At 41.6% G+C, this 15821-nt stretch overlaps 1 protein-coding gene across 3 annotated transcripts in view; it reads left to right on the forward strand.

Annotated features, from left to right (window-relative positions):
- The first annotated feature begins 2566 nt into the window (after nt 1-2566).
- Nucleotides 2567-15821, forward strand: part of ITGA3 (integrin subunit alpha 3) — a 93150-nt gene continuing 79895 nt past the window's right edge. For all 3 annotated transcript variants that reach the window (XR_005555476.1, XR_005555477.1, XM_039333083.1), the window contains exon 1: nt 2567-3093. Coding sequence is in view for 1 of the 3 variants with exons in the window: in XM_039333083.1 (XP_039189017.1) it covers nt 2861-3093 (233 nt within the window). In the remaining 2 variants the exon portion in view is untranslated. The remainder of the gene's footprint in view (nt 3094-15821) is intronic.

A 15821-nucleotide genomic window follows, 5' to 3' on the forward strand; every position in this document is an offset into this window, starting at 1 on the left:
TGTTTTGTTTTGACACAAGATAATTCATCTCTATGAGGGTTTATAGCCCTGCTAAATCAATCAATCAATCAATCAGAAAGTCATGACTGACAGATCTACTTGGTAAAAATCAGATGTCCAATCTCTCCCTTTTTTTCTGTTCAATTGTATCTGATTCTTGGAGACTACCAAGACAAGTTCTTTCAAGTTCTTTTCCTGGCACTTTTTCAGAAGTGATAGCTATTGCCTCCTTCCTAAAATTGAGAAAAAGTGACTTGCCCAAGATTACCCAGCTGATTTTGTGCCTAAGGCAGGACTAGAATTTGTGATCTCCCAGTTTCTAGCCTGATGCCTTGTCCGTTACACTAAACCAGGAGTAGGCAATGCTAGCTCAGGAATTTTGGGAGTTGAAGTCCATGAGTCATAAAAGAGCCAAGGTTGCCTACCCCTGCATTAAACTGTTTCTCACAAACTCAAACATTGCCTAGTGATTGCAGGCTATGTGTAACCAGTAGATTAAGTGGCCAGCAGGAGCTGGGCAGATCTCTGCCCCTGTCTATATCCTTATCAGCACTGATACTAATGTCTTTTGGATAAATGATGTGGGGTTATGATTCTATAACTGTATTTTAGAAAATGAATTTAAGGATGGATATCACAAGCATTAAAAATAAAAATTTTGCATGCAAAATGTGGAATTGCAGGTGCCACTTCAGACAAAACATGATTCATGATTCAACAAAATCAGTAAAACTTATCTATTAACTATGTGAAAATGTGATTGTTTTAAAATGTGAAACATCAAGATTTCACACAAATGAAAATTTTTGTTTGCCGGGCACTTGTTTTAAAACTGGCTTACTTTGCAGAAAGCTCAGCAACAAAACATAACTTAGTTTCTTCATTGCAAATAAGAATGAAGCTCTCATGTATATTACGTACATAGGATTAAAGTCTACATATCATCTGTTCTCCAAGGCTTAAATTATAGTTCTCATCTCCTAACTGTACAAGTCAACAGATAATTGGCTTTTCATTTCCTAACACTGAAAGGGAGGTATATTGACATAATGGTTCTCTGTAATAGTCCAAGAGCCTTTCTCCCCTATTGCCAGCTTCTGTCCTCCCAGAAATGAACACTATTAACTCAAACGAGAAAAAAATCTTATCATCCTTAAATTCAGATGGTATTTTAGGGCTAGGTAATTGAATCAGAGCTCAGTTCTAGAACCAGAAAACTAGAACTAGACAAGATCTGTGATTTAGGTTTGATGACTAATAAATATTGAACATGGAAGATGTTCAATAGAGAATTAATTTTACATCTCTGCTTGGTCATAAAAATGTCTGGGGTAATTTAGAAGCCGTCATTGTCTCTCACCCCAACATACTTCTCAAGAGTTTCTCAGATGCAATGTGGGTACTAGGGCAGGAACACAATCTCCTTGAAAATTGCCATATACAATAGACCTATCTTTCTCAGAAAATCACTGGGATGACTAGTGAAAATGGAAGGTACAAATGATAAATTTTAATTCCAAGTCAAGGACTTGTGCTTCCTTTAGATACACTATGCAGTTAACTAGAAAGGTAACAATGTCATCAAAAATGCCAAAATATGTTCTTATTGGCTAAACCAGGGGTAGGCAACCTTGGCTCTTTTATGACTCGTGGACTTCAACTCCCAGAATTCCTGAGCCAGAATTCTGGGAGTTGAAGTCCACGAGTCATAAAAGAGCCAAGGCTGCCTACCCCTGGGCTAAACTAAACCAAGTTTTATTCTCTCCCCCCCCCCGATTAATAAGAAAGTTTGTTTGCATTAAAATCACTTTCAAGACTTGGACAGTCCTTCTCCTCTGCCTGATTTCTACGATCATGTAGTTATTTTTTCCATGCGCCAAGGAATGGCTCCCACTATATAAAAATGAATTAGGAAAATTGAATTCTCTATAGTATGCTTTAACTAATCTGTTCTTCTTGTTTGAATGAAAAGTGCTGTTCCGTTTGATCATGTCATATACTGAACCATACTCTGGATAAAGCCCTATTTGTCTATGTAGCTTAGGAAAGCTCTTGCATAAATCTCCTTTATTTATGGTGAAATAAAAACACAACTTTTCTTGTAACCCATCATTTAGGTTGTAGTGTATAATGAACAGTCATGCTTCCAAACTTGTGTGAAGGGTATTTCCCTAATCACTCATATTGCTGCAACCTCCCAATATAAATAAGTATCCAAATGTAGCCTGCTAACTATAACCATTGTTTTGCTGAGATGTTCTTTAGTTTATTAACATTATGATTACCACTATAATAATGTGTAATAATGTAGCATTATATTTTCTATAGCCAGCCCTCTTCCATCTACTCCCAACAGCTGCCCTGTATGGTAGATCGGATCCAGAAGCACAACAGACCCAACTGGGTACCCATGACTGGGAGTGAATTTGAAATGGGGCCTCCTGCATTTTTGCCCAACACCTTAACTGCTACATATCAGTTCCTCCTCCCCCTTTTGTGTGCTGGGCAGGTATCCAACCTGGGCGGGCCCTTTAAGAGATCATAAGCTCTTGTTTCTTTTCCCCCGGAAGAAAAGTGCAGGAGAACCAGCCGATTAGAGTGTGTGCAAGGTGGAGAGAAAGGAGAAGCTGGAGGGTGCTAATGACGCGCGCTTCCCTTTAACTACCCGCCCAGGCAAGCACTAGAATCAAAGCTTTGGCGGGGAGAAAACAGGGGCGTCTTCACTGCGAACGAGGATCCGAGCAGCAGCGAGAGAAAACATTCCTCAACCAGCAGCAATATTCTTTATCGGCTTTCCCAGCAAGCCAGCCACATTCTGAACGGGCGCTCGCTGGCAGGAGGGAAATTCATCTGGCAAGCTATGGCCACTACGCACTTTCAGCTTCTCCTGGTAGCCTCTGAGCAAAGGAAGTGTATTTGGGGGCGCCCGCTTCTGATTTTGGGGTGCATGCTGTGGTTGTCTCTGGCCCCTCTAAGATGTGCTTCCTTCAACTTGGACACTAAATTCGTGGTTCTCAAGAAAGGCAAAACTCCTGACAGTTACTTCGGGTTCTCAGTAGCTCTGCACCATCAATTCCATCCTGAAAGATACCTGTAAGTGGAAATGAAACCGAACACTGGGGGTGGGGGTGGGGAGGCAAAATTGTTTCAATATCTTGGTGGGGTGGCGAGAAATTGCTGGAAATGAGCTCCTTTTACTATGGATTCCCCCCCCCCTTCTGAATTGGGTCTAATTCTCTTATGACCAACTGTATCGGAACTGAGGAAGATGCAGGCTTGTGAGTTACACAGGCTCATTCAGCGAGCATAGTGATGGTAATTAAAAATCACTTGGATTTCAGGATCGTCAGAGTTTCCTGACATCTAAATGAACATCAGTTATTATTTGTGGCTTTAGCTTGGTTCTCCCATAAGCAAGTCTCACAAAATTCAATGGGACTTCCTTTTGAATAAATATGGGTGGGATTCTGCTGGGTATAAAGCATTCTCTTTTTTTTCCATTTTAACACTTCGTTTGAACTGTAAAGACAAAAAGCTATGCCACACGCCCACCCACCCCAATTTTGCATTCATTTTGCAAACATAAAGGCAGATAGTCTCTCCAGTCTGCTTTCAATTAAAAGCCATGCTTTTGATTCCTTTTTTGGAGGCAAGCAGTCTGTTTCTAGTCTCTTACTAAGTAACAAGCATGTAAGTACAAAAGGATGTGTGCACACACAGAGACCATAAACTTACTGGTTTATATATATTCTGCACAGTGCACCTGTTAGGCTTATTCTAGTTATTTAGTTGGAGTTTTATCTATTTATCTTTTTTTATACTTAATGCCCTCTAGGTGTGTTGAATTACAATTCCCATAAGGGTGTTGAAGATTCTGCTCCAGGACATCTCAAAGTAGCCATATTGAATAAAGTGATTTATAGTTTTAACTTGGAAATTTGTACATCTCTGTCCATGTGGTGCAGATCTGGATATGAGATATTATAGTGTCATATTGATTTCATGAATGCATGTAGTTTATTTTATCCTCTCCCTGTTTCTGCAGTAAGAATTTTCTGAAAACCAAGAAACTATTGTAAATATTGTATTGTCACAAGATTAACAAAGAATTTATTCAAAAACGCTGCTAGGGAAGTGCATTTGAACAGCTAGCATTAGCTCTGAATCTTTTTAAGCAGGAATTTGTGAGTGGGGGAATATCATAAAATTTCCATTTAAATTTAGTCTGAGCTAACTTCAGCCAAAGTGTATCAAAATATGTACTAATTTATTAATTTTTTTCTCATATGTATGTCTTATTATTTAGTAGCATGCAAGGTATTCTTCAGCCAAGTTTTTCCTTTTGTGTGCATATAATGATGAATGTTCGTTGAATGTGCCTGTAAATCTATTTCTTCAACACAGCTCCTTTGGTTTACACTACAATGCCCATCTTCATGATTTTTGTGTATGTTGGTTGAGCTCATAGCAGTTGCAATCCCAAATATTTGGAGGATGCAAGGCTGGAAACAATCAGTTTAGATAAAAGGCCCATCAATCTTTTGTGAACATAATTGCCTTCTTGTTTCACTAACACAGAATGTCATTACATGTGAAACTAATGTGAATCACCTAATCTGGCAGTTGCAGTTTATAAATTAATACTGAGTTTTATAATTAGATCTACTCAGCAATCAGTACTGGGTTTTTGAAGCTTCAGTCAAAAATTGAAAGGTGTCCAAAAATATAATAATGAAAAAGGAAGCAATAACTACTGATATATATGCATTTAATTTAATTGCTTAATTTTAAATGTATCCCGCTTTATCTTCAGAAGACAACCAAAATGGCTATTAGATTTTTAGTTAAGAAGCTTAAGTAAGGCTGTCTAGTTGACAATTCAATACGAGTTTGGCCAGATAGAAATATAAAAAGATAGTAGCAATCATTTCTGCATTATTATCCTGAAAACTGCATGGGTTTGTCCATAAAATTACCATAAAATGGGTTCAACTCAACTTGGATATTCTAGTATATAATGAATCAATAAAGCCAGTTTCATTTAGATAATATACTTTGACCATAAAATGTGGACTAAGAGAGAATTTAATGTAGCGGATCAAAAACCTGATAGAAAAGAAATATTTACCATTCAGTAGAAGGCCAAAAGTGGATTACACCGCCTTTTCCAAGAAATGAACTCAGAGATTTACTGTTGCAAAGAGAGGGACAGCTGTATATATCTTGCTTGATGTTTCTCACATGAGAAAGGAAAAGATATATAGAGAGAAGTATTATATTGTGAATCTTTATCTCTTGTCTGTCTCAGGTCCTATTTAACTAAATTATTCCGTTAAACCGAGAGAAAAAGAAATCCAGGGGGAAAAAAGGGGGGGGGAGACCATTTTTCTCCTGAACTTTTTCTGTTTCCTGAATTTTACCTTCATACCAAATCATTGTACAGGTAGTCCTTGACTTACGACCAAATTGAGCCCAAAATTTCTGTTGCTAAGTAAAACATTTGTTAACATTTGTTAAGTTTTGCCCCAATTTACAACCTTTCTTGACACAATTGTTAAGTGAATCACTGCAGTTGTTTAGTAACAAGTTGTTAAGTGAACCTGACTTACCCATTAACTTTCCCACAATGCCCCAGAATGTTTTTATCTTAGGAATATTCTGGGAATTTAAATGGAAGCCAATGTGTTGCCCAGTGCCCGTAAAGCTAAATTAAAAACAGGGCACAGGGCACAGAGCGCCTTAGTGGGCACTTTAAGGATGTGGTCAGTGTTAGGCCTATTTTATTAATCTCCTGAAGGATTTCAGCTTGTTGCTGAGTATTGCCTTATTTGGGGATGTAGGAAAGCACTTTCCCCCAGGGCACATGAATTGGTGGCTCTAGGCTGGATTCTAGTGGGGTTTGTGGGGGGGGGGGAGCATTCCAAGTAGTAATGTGGCAGGCACCTTTTTCACTTTATTCCTTTGGCTTTGTTATAGCAAATGCAAGTCTCATCTTGCAGATGATTTCCTGGGATTTGTGCATTCTCCTTTATTCCCTCCTGCTGACTGCCTGTCTGATGTGCAGAAGGATCATAACTGATAGAGCTAAAACAGCTTTCTCCATCTTACTATTTTCCTTTTGTCCTTGGACCATAACTCCATGCCTGGGCTGGGCTGGGCTGGGCTGGGCTGGGCTGGGCTGGGCTAGGATGGGATGTTTGGTCAAATACTTTGATAAAGAGATAAAAAGCCAGCTGCCTAATCTTTTCAGGTAAAGAGCTGCACTCCAGAAAATAAGTGGGGCCGGGTACAAATCTAAAATTAATGTATTTGATTACTGTATATAAATTTAATTTAATGATATCTTCTCACATCTGTTAAAATACCCCTTCTGGTACCTTTATAATTACAATATGACAGCAAATATTCACACTAATGGTCTCAGTATGTATACCTATAGGATAAAGAATTTATAGGTTTATACAGTAGGGCTGTTTAAACTTGGCAACTGTAAGACTTGTGGACTTCAACTCCCACAAGTAGAAGTTGAAGTCCACAAGACTTAAAATTGTCAAGATTGGACATCCTTGGTTTAAAATCTTGTTTCTCAACTTTTGCAATTTCACTTCCCCAAATTTTCAGTAGGGCAATGCTAGATAGTGAATTTGTTTATTAATCTATAGCTCCCAGTGGCTGTAGGAATTGAAATCCACCCATCTGGAACTTAAGAAACTCTGGTTTAAAGAAATTGCTGCTGGAAAGCAAGCTTAAGAACAAGATAGCCACTTATAAGACACTAACAGAGAAGAAAAAGAACACAGGTTGGGGTAACATCTGATGCCAATTTGATCTACACAGTGCATTTTAGCAGTAATTAGTGTCATTAAAAGTATAGCCCTAAGTTGGATTTTGAACTTTTACTTACAGCTAACATATGCTGTTATTTTTGTAACTGAAAATTTCCCTATAAAGTAAAAATTGGGGCCAAATAATTGGTAAGCCTCAACGTTATTTTTTCATTGTTTTATAGGATTCATTTATAAGAAATCATATTCAAATTTGTTTAGAAGTATATCTGTTCAGAAAAACATATTTTAATAAGTATATAAACAATTGTGGCCTTAATATTCATATAACCCATGGAACTCTTTCTCTGATTAATTTTTGCTTTTTATATTGGTTTAAGTGCAACTTATCATTTCTGGATTCAGCCTTCGATGCTTGCTAAGTCCTAATTATTTTGTATGAGCAGAGATGGAAAATAAGCACATTTAATCGCACCTTTTAACATATTTCCAGAACTTTTTTCTACCAATGAGATTAAACATGTGTCTAAATTAGACCAATGCAGACAGGCTGTTCTAAAAATTAGGAACTATAGAGAAAAGTGAATGTAATTGGTTCTAGCTCAACCTTCATAATACAGTATTTTTTAACACTGGGAATGTTTTTGTTTGTTTTTAAATGGATAAGTCGTTTAGCTCCCTCTTACAGTCTGGAATAGGCAGATTTATTTATTTATTTTGTGGTTGGGGGCTACACTTTTTTTTTTAAAAAAAATAAAGCTTCTAACATACAGGTAGTCCTCAATCTATGACAACAATTGCCCAAAATTTCTGTTATTAAATAAGATAGTTGTTAAGTGAATTTTGTCCCATTTTATGGTTTTTCTTGCTATAATTTTTAAGTGAATTACTGCAGTTATTAAGATTGTTAAGTGAATCAGGCTTCCCCATTGTCTTGTCAGAACATTGCAAAAGGGGATCACATGACTTCAAGACACTGTAATTGTCATAAATATGAGTTATTGCCAAGTGTCTGAATTTTGAGCACATGACCTTGGGGATGCTGCAACTGTCATAAATGTGAAAAATGATCATTAGTCACTTTTTTCAGTACTGTTGTAACTTTGAACAGTCACTAAATAAACTGTTGTAAGTCAAGGACTACCTGTATTTTCTTAGAATCAAAAAGCAATATACTGATAAAAGAGCAATTTGAAAGAGGTTCATAAGGATGTAAAAAAATTCTTTATGTTTATAACTTTGCTTTAGAAAAGCAAATTTAAGAGCAAAAATCATGAAAATAAATAATTAAATCAGTCTGTGGGGTAGTTTTCTGAAATAAAAGATCTGTGGTCGTTGTATTCTAAGAGGATGCAGTGAAGACATTACTAGAAAGGAAACTCATGAAATGTTTAAGCTGGGCAGGTGCATGCGTGTGTGTTTAATCCAAATATATATAAAACATACCAGCCTTAACACGCCTTAGATCTTAATTTGTAAAAACAAGCACACCAAAAATCAAAAATTTAAAAATTGTGCTGTTAGAACTTAATGATTTACTGCTGAATTACGGCGACTTTTAACAGGTAGGGGAAATCACAACTTTACTACCCCACTTATTTTTGCAAGAATTACATCTAAATACACACCTATACTTCTTTCTGTACAAAAACTCTTGAGGCAGAAAAGGAACAACTTTGGAGTTTTTTGAAAGTTTGATTCTCCCACGAATGCATTATTGTAGCATGACAGAAAAGCGTGTCTTTGTTGGGTCTGCATGTATGGCCAGTTTGGGCTTGCTAACTAACAGGGAGGCCTAGACACAAGCAAGGTGTGATTTTTTTCATGGCCGTGTTAACATTCTTGCAGTTCTTTTGCTGGATTGGCCAACCATTATGTGATTAATAAAGACCTTTACAAACCACTGGATTTTTCCTCTTGATTAACCAACTCCTCCTCTTAGCCCAGGCATCTGTTTCCATGGAGACACATATTATGTTTAAGAGTGAGGGTTCGCTCCCCCACCCTTTTAAACCTTGGTATAAATCAAGGCTAGCTTTCATTAAAGTTAATTGAAGCAAGGCCTAGTTTTCTAGATTACATTTATGGTTGATGGCTTTTTTAATGTTTTGTTTGGTTCTCATTTTTAAACAAATGCTACCATATCTCTGTGACAAAGGGGGTGGACTGCTCTGTTGCTTTTAATGGGTCTCTCCAGCCAGAAAGAAAATTAAAGCTTTTTATGGTGTAGACAAGAAAAGTGACAACTCTAATTTCCTGTGTCAGCAGCTCTTAAAATGATATAGTGATCTTCCCAGGGGAAAAATGACAACTATAAATATGTTTGATATAAAATATAAACCTAGGCAGATCCTAGTCAACACTTGGATGGGAGACAACCGGAAAATCAGGGCTTTGAAAATTAAAAAAATCATCCCAGAAGAAATAAATGACTTCTACTATATAGCTAAGAAAACTAGATGGCATATATCTGGATAATTTGTACCCCTTTATTTATTACCAGTTGGCTGTTATAATTAGGATTTTTATTTATTTTTATTGTATTTATTGTGTTGTAATGTATTGTATTGTTTTGCATTTGTTTATTATTTATGCCACCCACTTCACTGATAAAGTGACTCTGAGCTGTTGATAGTAATATATATACTAATAAAACTCTCTTGTTTTTTTGTAGCCTTTACTTAGATGAAACAGTGTATATATAGGCCAACAATTTTTGAATCAGTGTACCTCAAATGGGCTAATTTAAAGAATGCGCCCAAAATTTGGGACCAATTACTCCTATTTGATTGATATTAGGCAAAGTTGTGACTGCTTCGACACTACTGCATTGTCATACCACCTCACTGTGGCAAACATACACAGTCAGATAATTGTCATGGACATATCCCTGCCCTATTTTCAGCCTCCCTTTGGCCACTGTGTCCAAGTGGCTGGCAACAAGATGCAACTGGTGAGCCTCTATTGGCTGCTTTGGAATAGAGGCTGAAATGTAAAAGCTCTTAATAGCGGTGGGTAGTGAGGGAAGGACAAAGGAACAATACCAATGCTTGATGGTGAGGTAGGGCTGGCTGAGGGACACTGGTGGTCAATAGGTGTCTTCTTCTCTGGAGGGCCCTTGGTCACATGATTGAATGGGGAGCAGGAGGCAGTCCTTGTGGTCCATGGCTCCTTTTGTTCTTCCCCCACCAGCAAAGTTCAGGCAATCTCGTGAGTTAGCCAAGGAGGAGGGATCAACTTCACTTGGCCTCTATTGAGGGACATGATGTGAGGGGAAACTACTAATCTATATTTTCTATGGAAAGAAAGATGACGAGTCATGGATTGTCTAGTTATCTATCAAGGGCTTCCTAGTCTAGGGCCTGGTTTTGAGATTCTGCCTATTTCCAATATTTCTGCTTGCCCTATAAGATCAGGCAAGATGGGCCTACTCCAGATCCTTTAGTCAGTGTCATCTATCAGGACCATGGAAGCACAGTATCCCTCCTGAGATCTGAATATCTCCTATCCTGTAATGTTCTGAAAGGCCTAGGGATAGAAAATGGTTGAGTCTTGTTAAGTCCTCAGCGAAATGGCAATGACGCGAGAAGCAGTTGTAGTTCTCAGGAATCTCTTTATTTCTGTTCAACATACTGGTTACAAGACGCCGACAACGCCCAAGTCTCGCTGCCCCTTTTATAGGCGATCCCCGGGCCAAACTGTTACATTTGGCGCGCCTGCACTTTGCGCAGGCGCGCAAGTGCTGGCGACAGCCAGTCTGGTCCCAGGCAGCTTGCACCTGCCCGGGACCGTTGCAATGCCCCAAGCCTGCCTTCACAGGCTCAGGACATAACACCCCTTCCCCCCCGGCTAAGACTATAATTATACAAATAATAATATGCAACCCAATACGAGTGTGATACCCATACTAGCTTTCGTACCAGTTATCTCTTTTGCTTCTATTGTTCCCAGTGTTCCATTTTTTTCTACATGTACAGGAATACTCTCTGTTAACTCTGTTTTGCCAGTAGGGTTACAAAATCTTCTAAATACTTAGGAGATCTTTTAGCTCTCTGAGACCTCCTGATTTCTGGGTACCTTCCAAGTACCCCTTGACTGAGGGGTGCTGTATGCTTGTTCCCCTTGCTTGGCCCTGGTGATTCCCAAGGACTGTGCTCCAATGCCTGGCCTGCTTGCTTGCCCACCGGGCTCGTCAGGCCAGGGCTTCTTTCTCTGTTTGACCTGGTTGTCCTGCCTGGTTGCAGGCTCTCTGGCCCTCCTAAGTGACTGCCACTGTTGGGCAACTCTGTAGAACCTCCCAGGTCTGTCCTAGACCTATCAAGAGGCTGTCTTCCCTCATGTTCCCGTTCTGTAACCGGGCTTACTAGGGTTTCAATACTGTCCCAAAACTCAGTTGTCCCCTGAGTGATGCCAGAGGTGTTGTAGTCGGGATTCGGTTCCTTGACCACCTCCCTATGTGCTTACCCCCTTCTAGGAGCAGTGGCAGTGTTGGGCCAACTAGACGGAATGTGTGCCAGCTCTCTTGCAGGGTGTGGGTTGTTTGGATGCTCCCGGATATCCTCCCTGACTGGAGTACTGAATGATGCTGGTGTGTAGTGATTATGCCCCTGGGGTGACTCCCTGGCTGGAGTAGGCACTGGTGCCTGAGTTCTAGTTGGACTCCATGAATTCCTGTTTGGAGCACTTGCGGAATTTTGGAATGAACTGTCTGTGGTTCCCTTGTTAATGATAGGCTGCAGCCCACACCCTTCCCTTTGCCCATAGGGGTCCCACTCCCCCCCCCCGGAAAAGAACCAAGAGTCTCAGTGGGAAGGTCCCATCTTGTGCGTAGCTGATCGATGTGTCATCGCAGGACACGACCGTCGTCCAGGGAAATCTCGTAGGACAAAGGACCTGTGACCCTGGACACAGTGGCAGGGACCCATAAATGACCAGGCCCGTAGTTACGAGTCCAAACCGGGGCACCCACTAGCAGTTGTCTAAGTGCCCTGGGGTGTGTGATTGTAGAAGGTAGTCTGTCCGGGTGCAACCGGTCAAGCTTGGTAGTCAGTTTGCGCCCCCAACGAAGTTCAGCTGGGCTCCTCCCGGTAGAAGTGGAAGGTGTAGTGCGATAAGAAAGGAGGAAGTCAGCCAACCTGTGATGCCAGTCTCCATAGGTTAGTTTCTTCAAAGCATCCTTGGTGATGCGAACCATGTGTTCAGCAATACCGTTGGTGGACGGGTGGAAGGGCACAGAGATGGCATGACAAATCATGTTGGCCTGTAAGAAAGCTTGGAATTCGGAAGAAGTGAATTGAGGGCCATTGTCAGATACGAGGACATCAGGAAGCCCGTGTGCAGCAAAAATCCCCCTCAGTACTTGAATAGTCTTTGCAGTGGTGGTGGAAGAGACAGGTACAACCTCAAGCCATTTTGAATGGCTATCAACCAAGACCAAGAAGAATTGACCCTGAAAGGGCCCAGCATAGTCAATGTGCACCCTAGACCATGGAGACTGTGTTTCCTCCCATTTATGTACAGGAACTTGGGGCATTTCAGGGCGTGAGCATTGACAAAGGTGGTATGCATGCACCTTAGCTTCAATGTCTCTGTCTAACCCAGGCCACCACAAATTGCTGCGTGCAAGCGCCTTCATACGTACAATGCCAGGAGGGAACCTAAGACCCTAGTCCTCATTGAGGTAGGAATGACAACTCTGCTCCCCTGGAAAGTGGATAACTCGTTCCTTTTGGACCAAAAACTCTGAAACTCAGTGCCTGGACAGCTCTCTGGCCATCCAGATAAAACCCAAGATAGGACACGAGAAAGTGTGAGATCTGTGGCTGATTCAGCAGCCACATCCCTGGCATCTAAAGGGGACTCAGGCAAGGCTTGAATTGAGAGGATATTGATTGTTGGTGCAGGGTCAGCCTCTACTACTGGCAGGGGTAATCTACTGAGGCCATCAGCATGGCCCATTTCTTTCCCCGGTTTGTGAAGTAAAGAAAAATCATAGGCAGACAGAAAGATAGACCATCTCAGCATTCTGGGGGAGATGATTTGGGGGGTTTGTTTATGTGTGGTAAACAGCCCCAACAAAGGCTTATGGTCAGTGAAGACCGTGAAATGCCTGCCATATAGGAAATCATGGAACTTTTTGATTCCAGCAACAACAGCTAAAGCCTCCCTGTCAATTTGAGCATAATTTCTCTCTGCAGAAGACAAGGTCCTGGAGTAATATGCAACAGGAACCTGAGTTCCATCTGGTCTGAGGTGGCTTAGTACGGCTCCCACCCCATAAGGAGAAGCATCACAAGCGATGCACACAGGAAGGGATTCATTGAAATGTGCAAGCACACTGTTAGAAGTGAGTAAGGCCTTAACCTCATTGAAACTTGCTTCATGTTTTTGTGACCATTGCCACACTGCCTGTTTGTCCAAGAGCCTATGAAGAGGTTCGGCTACACTAGCCTTGTTTGGAAGGAAGGAGTTGTAAAAGTTCAAAAGGCCCAGGAAGGCCTGTAGTTCGGCCTTGGACTTTGGCCTAGGAGCATGCATAATAGCTTTTAATTTGGACTCAGCAGGGTGAATCCCAGTAGCATCAATTTTGAATCCCAGAAAATCTGTAGAAGGCACCCCAATTTTACATTTGTCCTTCTTGAGTTTGAGGCCTGTTTCCTGAACCTCAGCAGGACAGCCCTTAATCTCTCAGCTAAGTTGTGTGTAGAGTCTCCAGCAATTAAGACATCATCAAAATAGGGGCAAACCCCTGGTATACCCCGTAGGGTGTTTTCCATTATGCTTTGGAAAATTCCTGGAGCAACATTTACTCCAAATTGTAACCTCTTTACCTTGAATGCCCCCCTGTGGGTCACAATGGTTTGAGCTACACCAGCAGCAGCAGCATCAATAGGCAACTGTTGATACGCCTGAGCTAGGTCAAGCTTTGCAAAAACACGCCCCCCCCCCCCTTGAGGGAGGCCAGAATATGACTGACCACGGGGACAGGATAGGCATGTTGCTGCAATGCCTTATTCAGAGTGCATTTGTAATCTGCACAGATGCGAATGTCCCCATTTGCCTTAAGAGGCGTGACAGTGGGGGTCTCCCAAGGACTGGAGTCGACAGGTTCTAAGACTCCTTGCTGAATCAATTTGTCCAATTTGGTGTCAATTTTACCTTTCAAAGCAAAAGGAACCCTTCTTGCTTTAATTCTAATAGGGGTGACAGTGGGGTCTAGTTTTAATGACACAGGGGGTCCTTTGTACGTGCCCAGCTGTGGGCTGAAAACATCTGCAAATTCTTTTCAGACTTCCTGTAGGTCTACTGTTTGCAAGCTATTGAGCTCTGTGACGTGTATTCCCAAGGCCTCAAACCAATCGAGTCCTATGAGACTCGTTCGCTCACCCCCTACTACTATTACATCTTGTACTGAACGTTAAGGGTGGCCTCCCCCTTAACACACACTCTGGAGTTTTGAAAGTCTGTTAACACAATGTCGGAAGGCCTCAGTTTGGCCTGAAATCCGCTGCCAGAACAAATTTTCCTGAACGTATGCATGGAAATGATTGAAAGTGCAGACCCCATATCCAGTTCCATAGCCAATGGAACCCCTTGTAACTTCACTTTAAGTGACAGCTTTTTCTTAATGGGCTTGTGTGTGCCTGTCCTATTAATGCTTCTTCGCGAAGCACAGAAACCCACCCTGTTTTGGCTGGGGACCCTGGTACCTTTCAGGCGCAATTCTTCTCGAGGTTGTACCTTCTGACAGCGCAGACACACAGCTGCAATGTGGCCCTGTTTTCCGCATGCTCTACAGAAGCGGAGCGAAATCTGCAGTCGGTTCTCTTGTGACGACCTCCACAACCGAGGCACTTGGGAACAGCTGAAGAGCTTTCCTTCTGCTTCCCTTCTTTTGTGGGGTAGAGACGGTCTACTTCATCGTCAGGATCCTCCTCTGGGTTCCTTTGGACTCCTTCCTGGTGCACGGACACAGCTTCTGGAGTACTTCTGATCGGCCTCATGTTCTTGATGGCGCCACCTGCTGCCTCTTCTGCAGTAACCTCTCTCAAGGCATCTTGGAATGATAAGTCTTCTTTAGCGAAAAGTCTCTGCTGCAATTCTCTATGTCTCAGTCCGCATACAAATCTGTCTCTCAGCCGTTCTTCTAGATCTTTGAACTCACAGTGTTTAGCGGCTTTTCTCAGCGCAGCAATGTACTCTTTGGCTGATTCTCCGGGCCGCTGATCCCTCTGTTCGAATGTGTGGCGCCAAGCGATGACGGACAACTTGGGCTGGAAGTGTTCCTTTAGTAGTCTTTTGAGATCTGTGTAGTTAACAGATTCTAGAGGTGCAGGTGCTGCTATGTTTTCAGCGATCTCGAATGCGTCTTGACCGCAAACGCACAGCAGGGTGGTGGCTTTTAAACTATCTTCTCTTACTTGATTGACTTTAAGATAGTTTTCTACCCTGGCTACGTAGGACTCCCATCTTTCCGGATGCGAGACGTCGAATTCTGAAAGTCTTCCAACTTTTGCCATTTTTGTAGTACAGGAAGGGTCTATCAGCCAGCTTACCCCCGATGTTCGCTGAATTGGCGGGCAGCTGCTGAGTTTAACGCCGTTTCCTACTGCTCAGGACTCTAGGGTAAGTTTACAACTTGTCTGCAGTCGTTGTAAGGCATCCCACCCTCATCACCAGTGTTAATGGCAATGACGCGAGAAGCAGCTGTAGTTCTCAGGAACCTCTTTATTTCTGTTCAACATACTGGTTACAAGATGCCGACAACGCCCAAGTCTCCCTGCCCCTTTTATAGGCAATCCCCGGGCCAAACTGTAACATTTGGCGCGCCTGCACTTTGCGCATGCGCGCAAGTGCTGGCAACAGCCAGTCTGGTCCCGGGCAGCTTGCACCTGCCCGGGACCGTTACAATGCCCCGAGCCTGCCTTCACAGGCTCAGGACATAACAAGTCTCTTGACAGTTTTCTTTCAGCATGTTGGGCTTGTTTGTTCTAGAATTCATGTTTTTCACTTTTTATTTTATTGGATTTTTTTAAA

This window comes from Crotalus tigris, unplaced genomic scaffold (genome assembly GCF_016545835.1).
Source record: "Crotalus tigris isolate CLP2741 ecotype Arizona unplaced genomic scaffold, ASM1654583v1 scf7180000024472.5447098, whole genome shotgun sequence".
Lineage (NCBI taxonomy): Eukaryota > Metazoa > Chordata > Lepidosauria > Squamata > Viperidae > Crotalus > Crotalus tigris.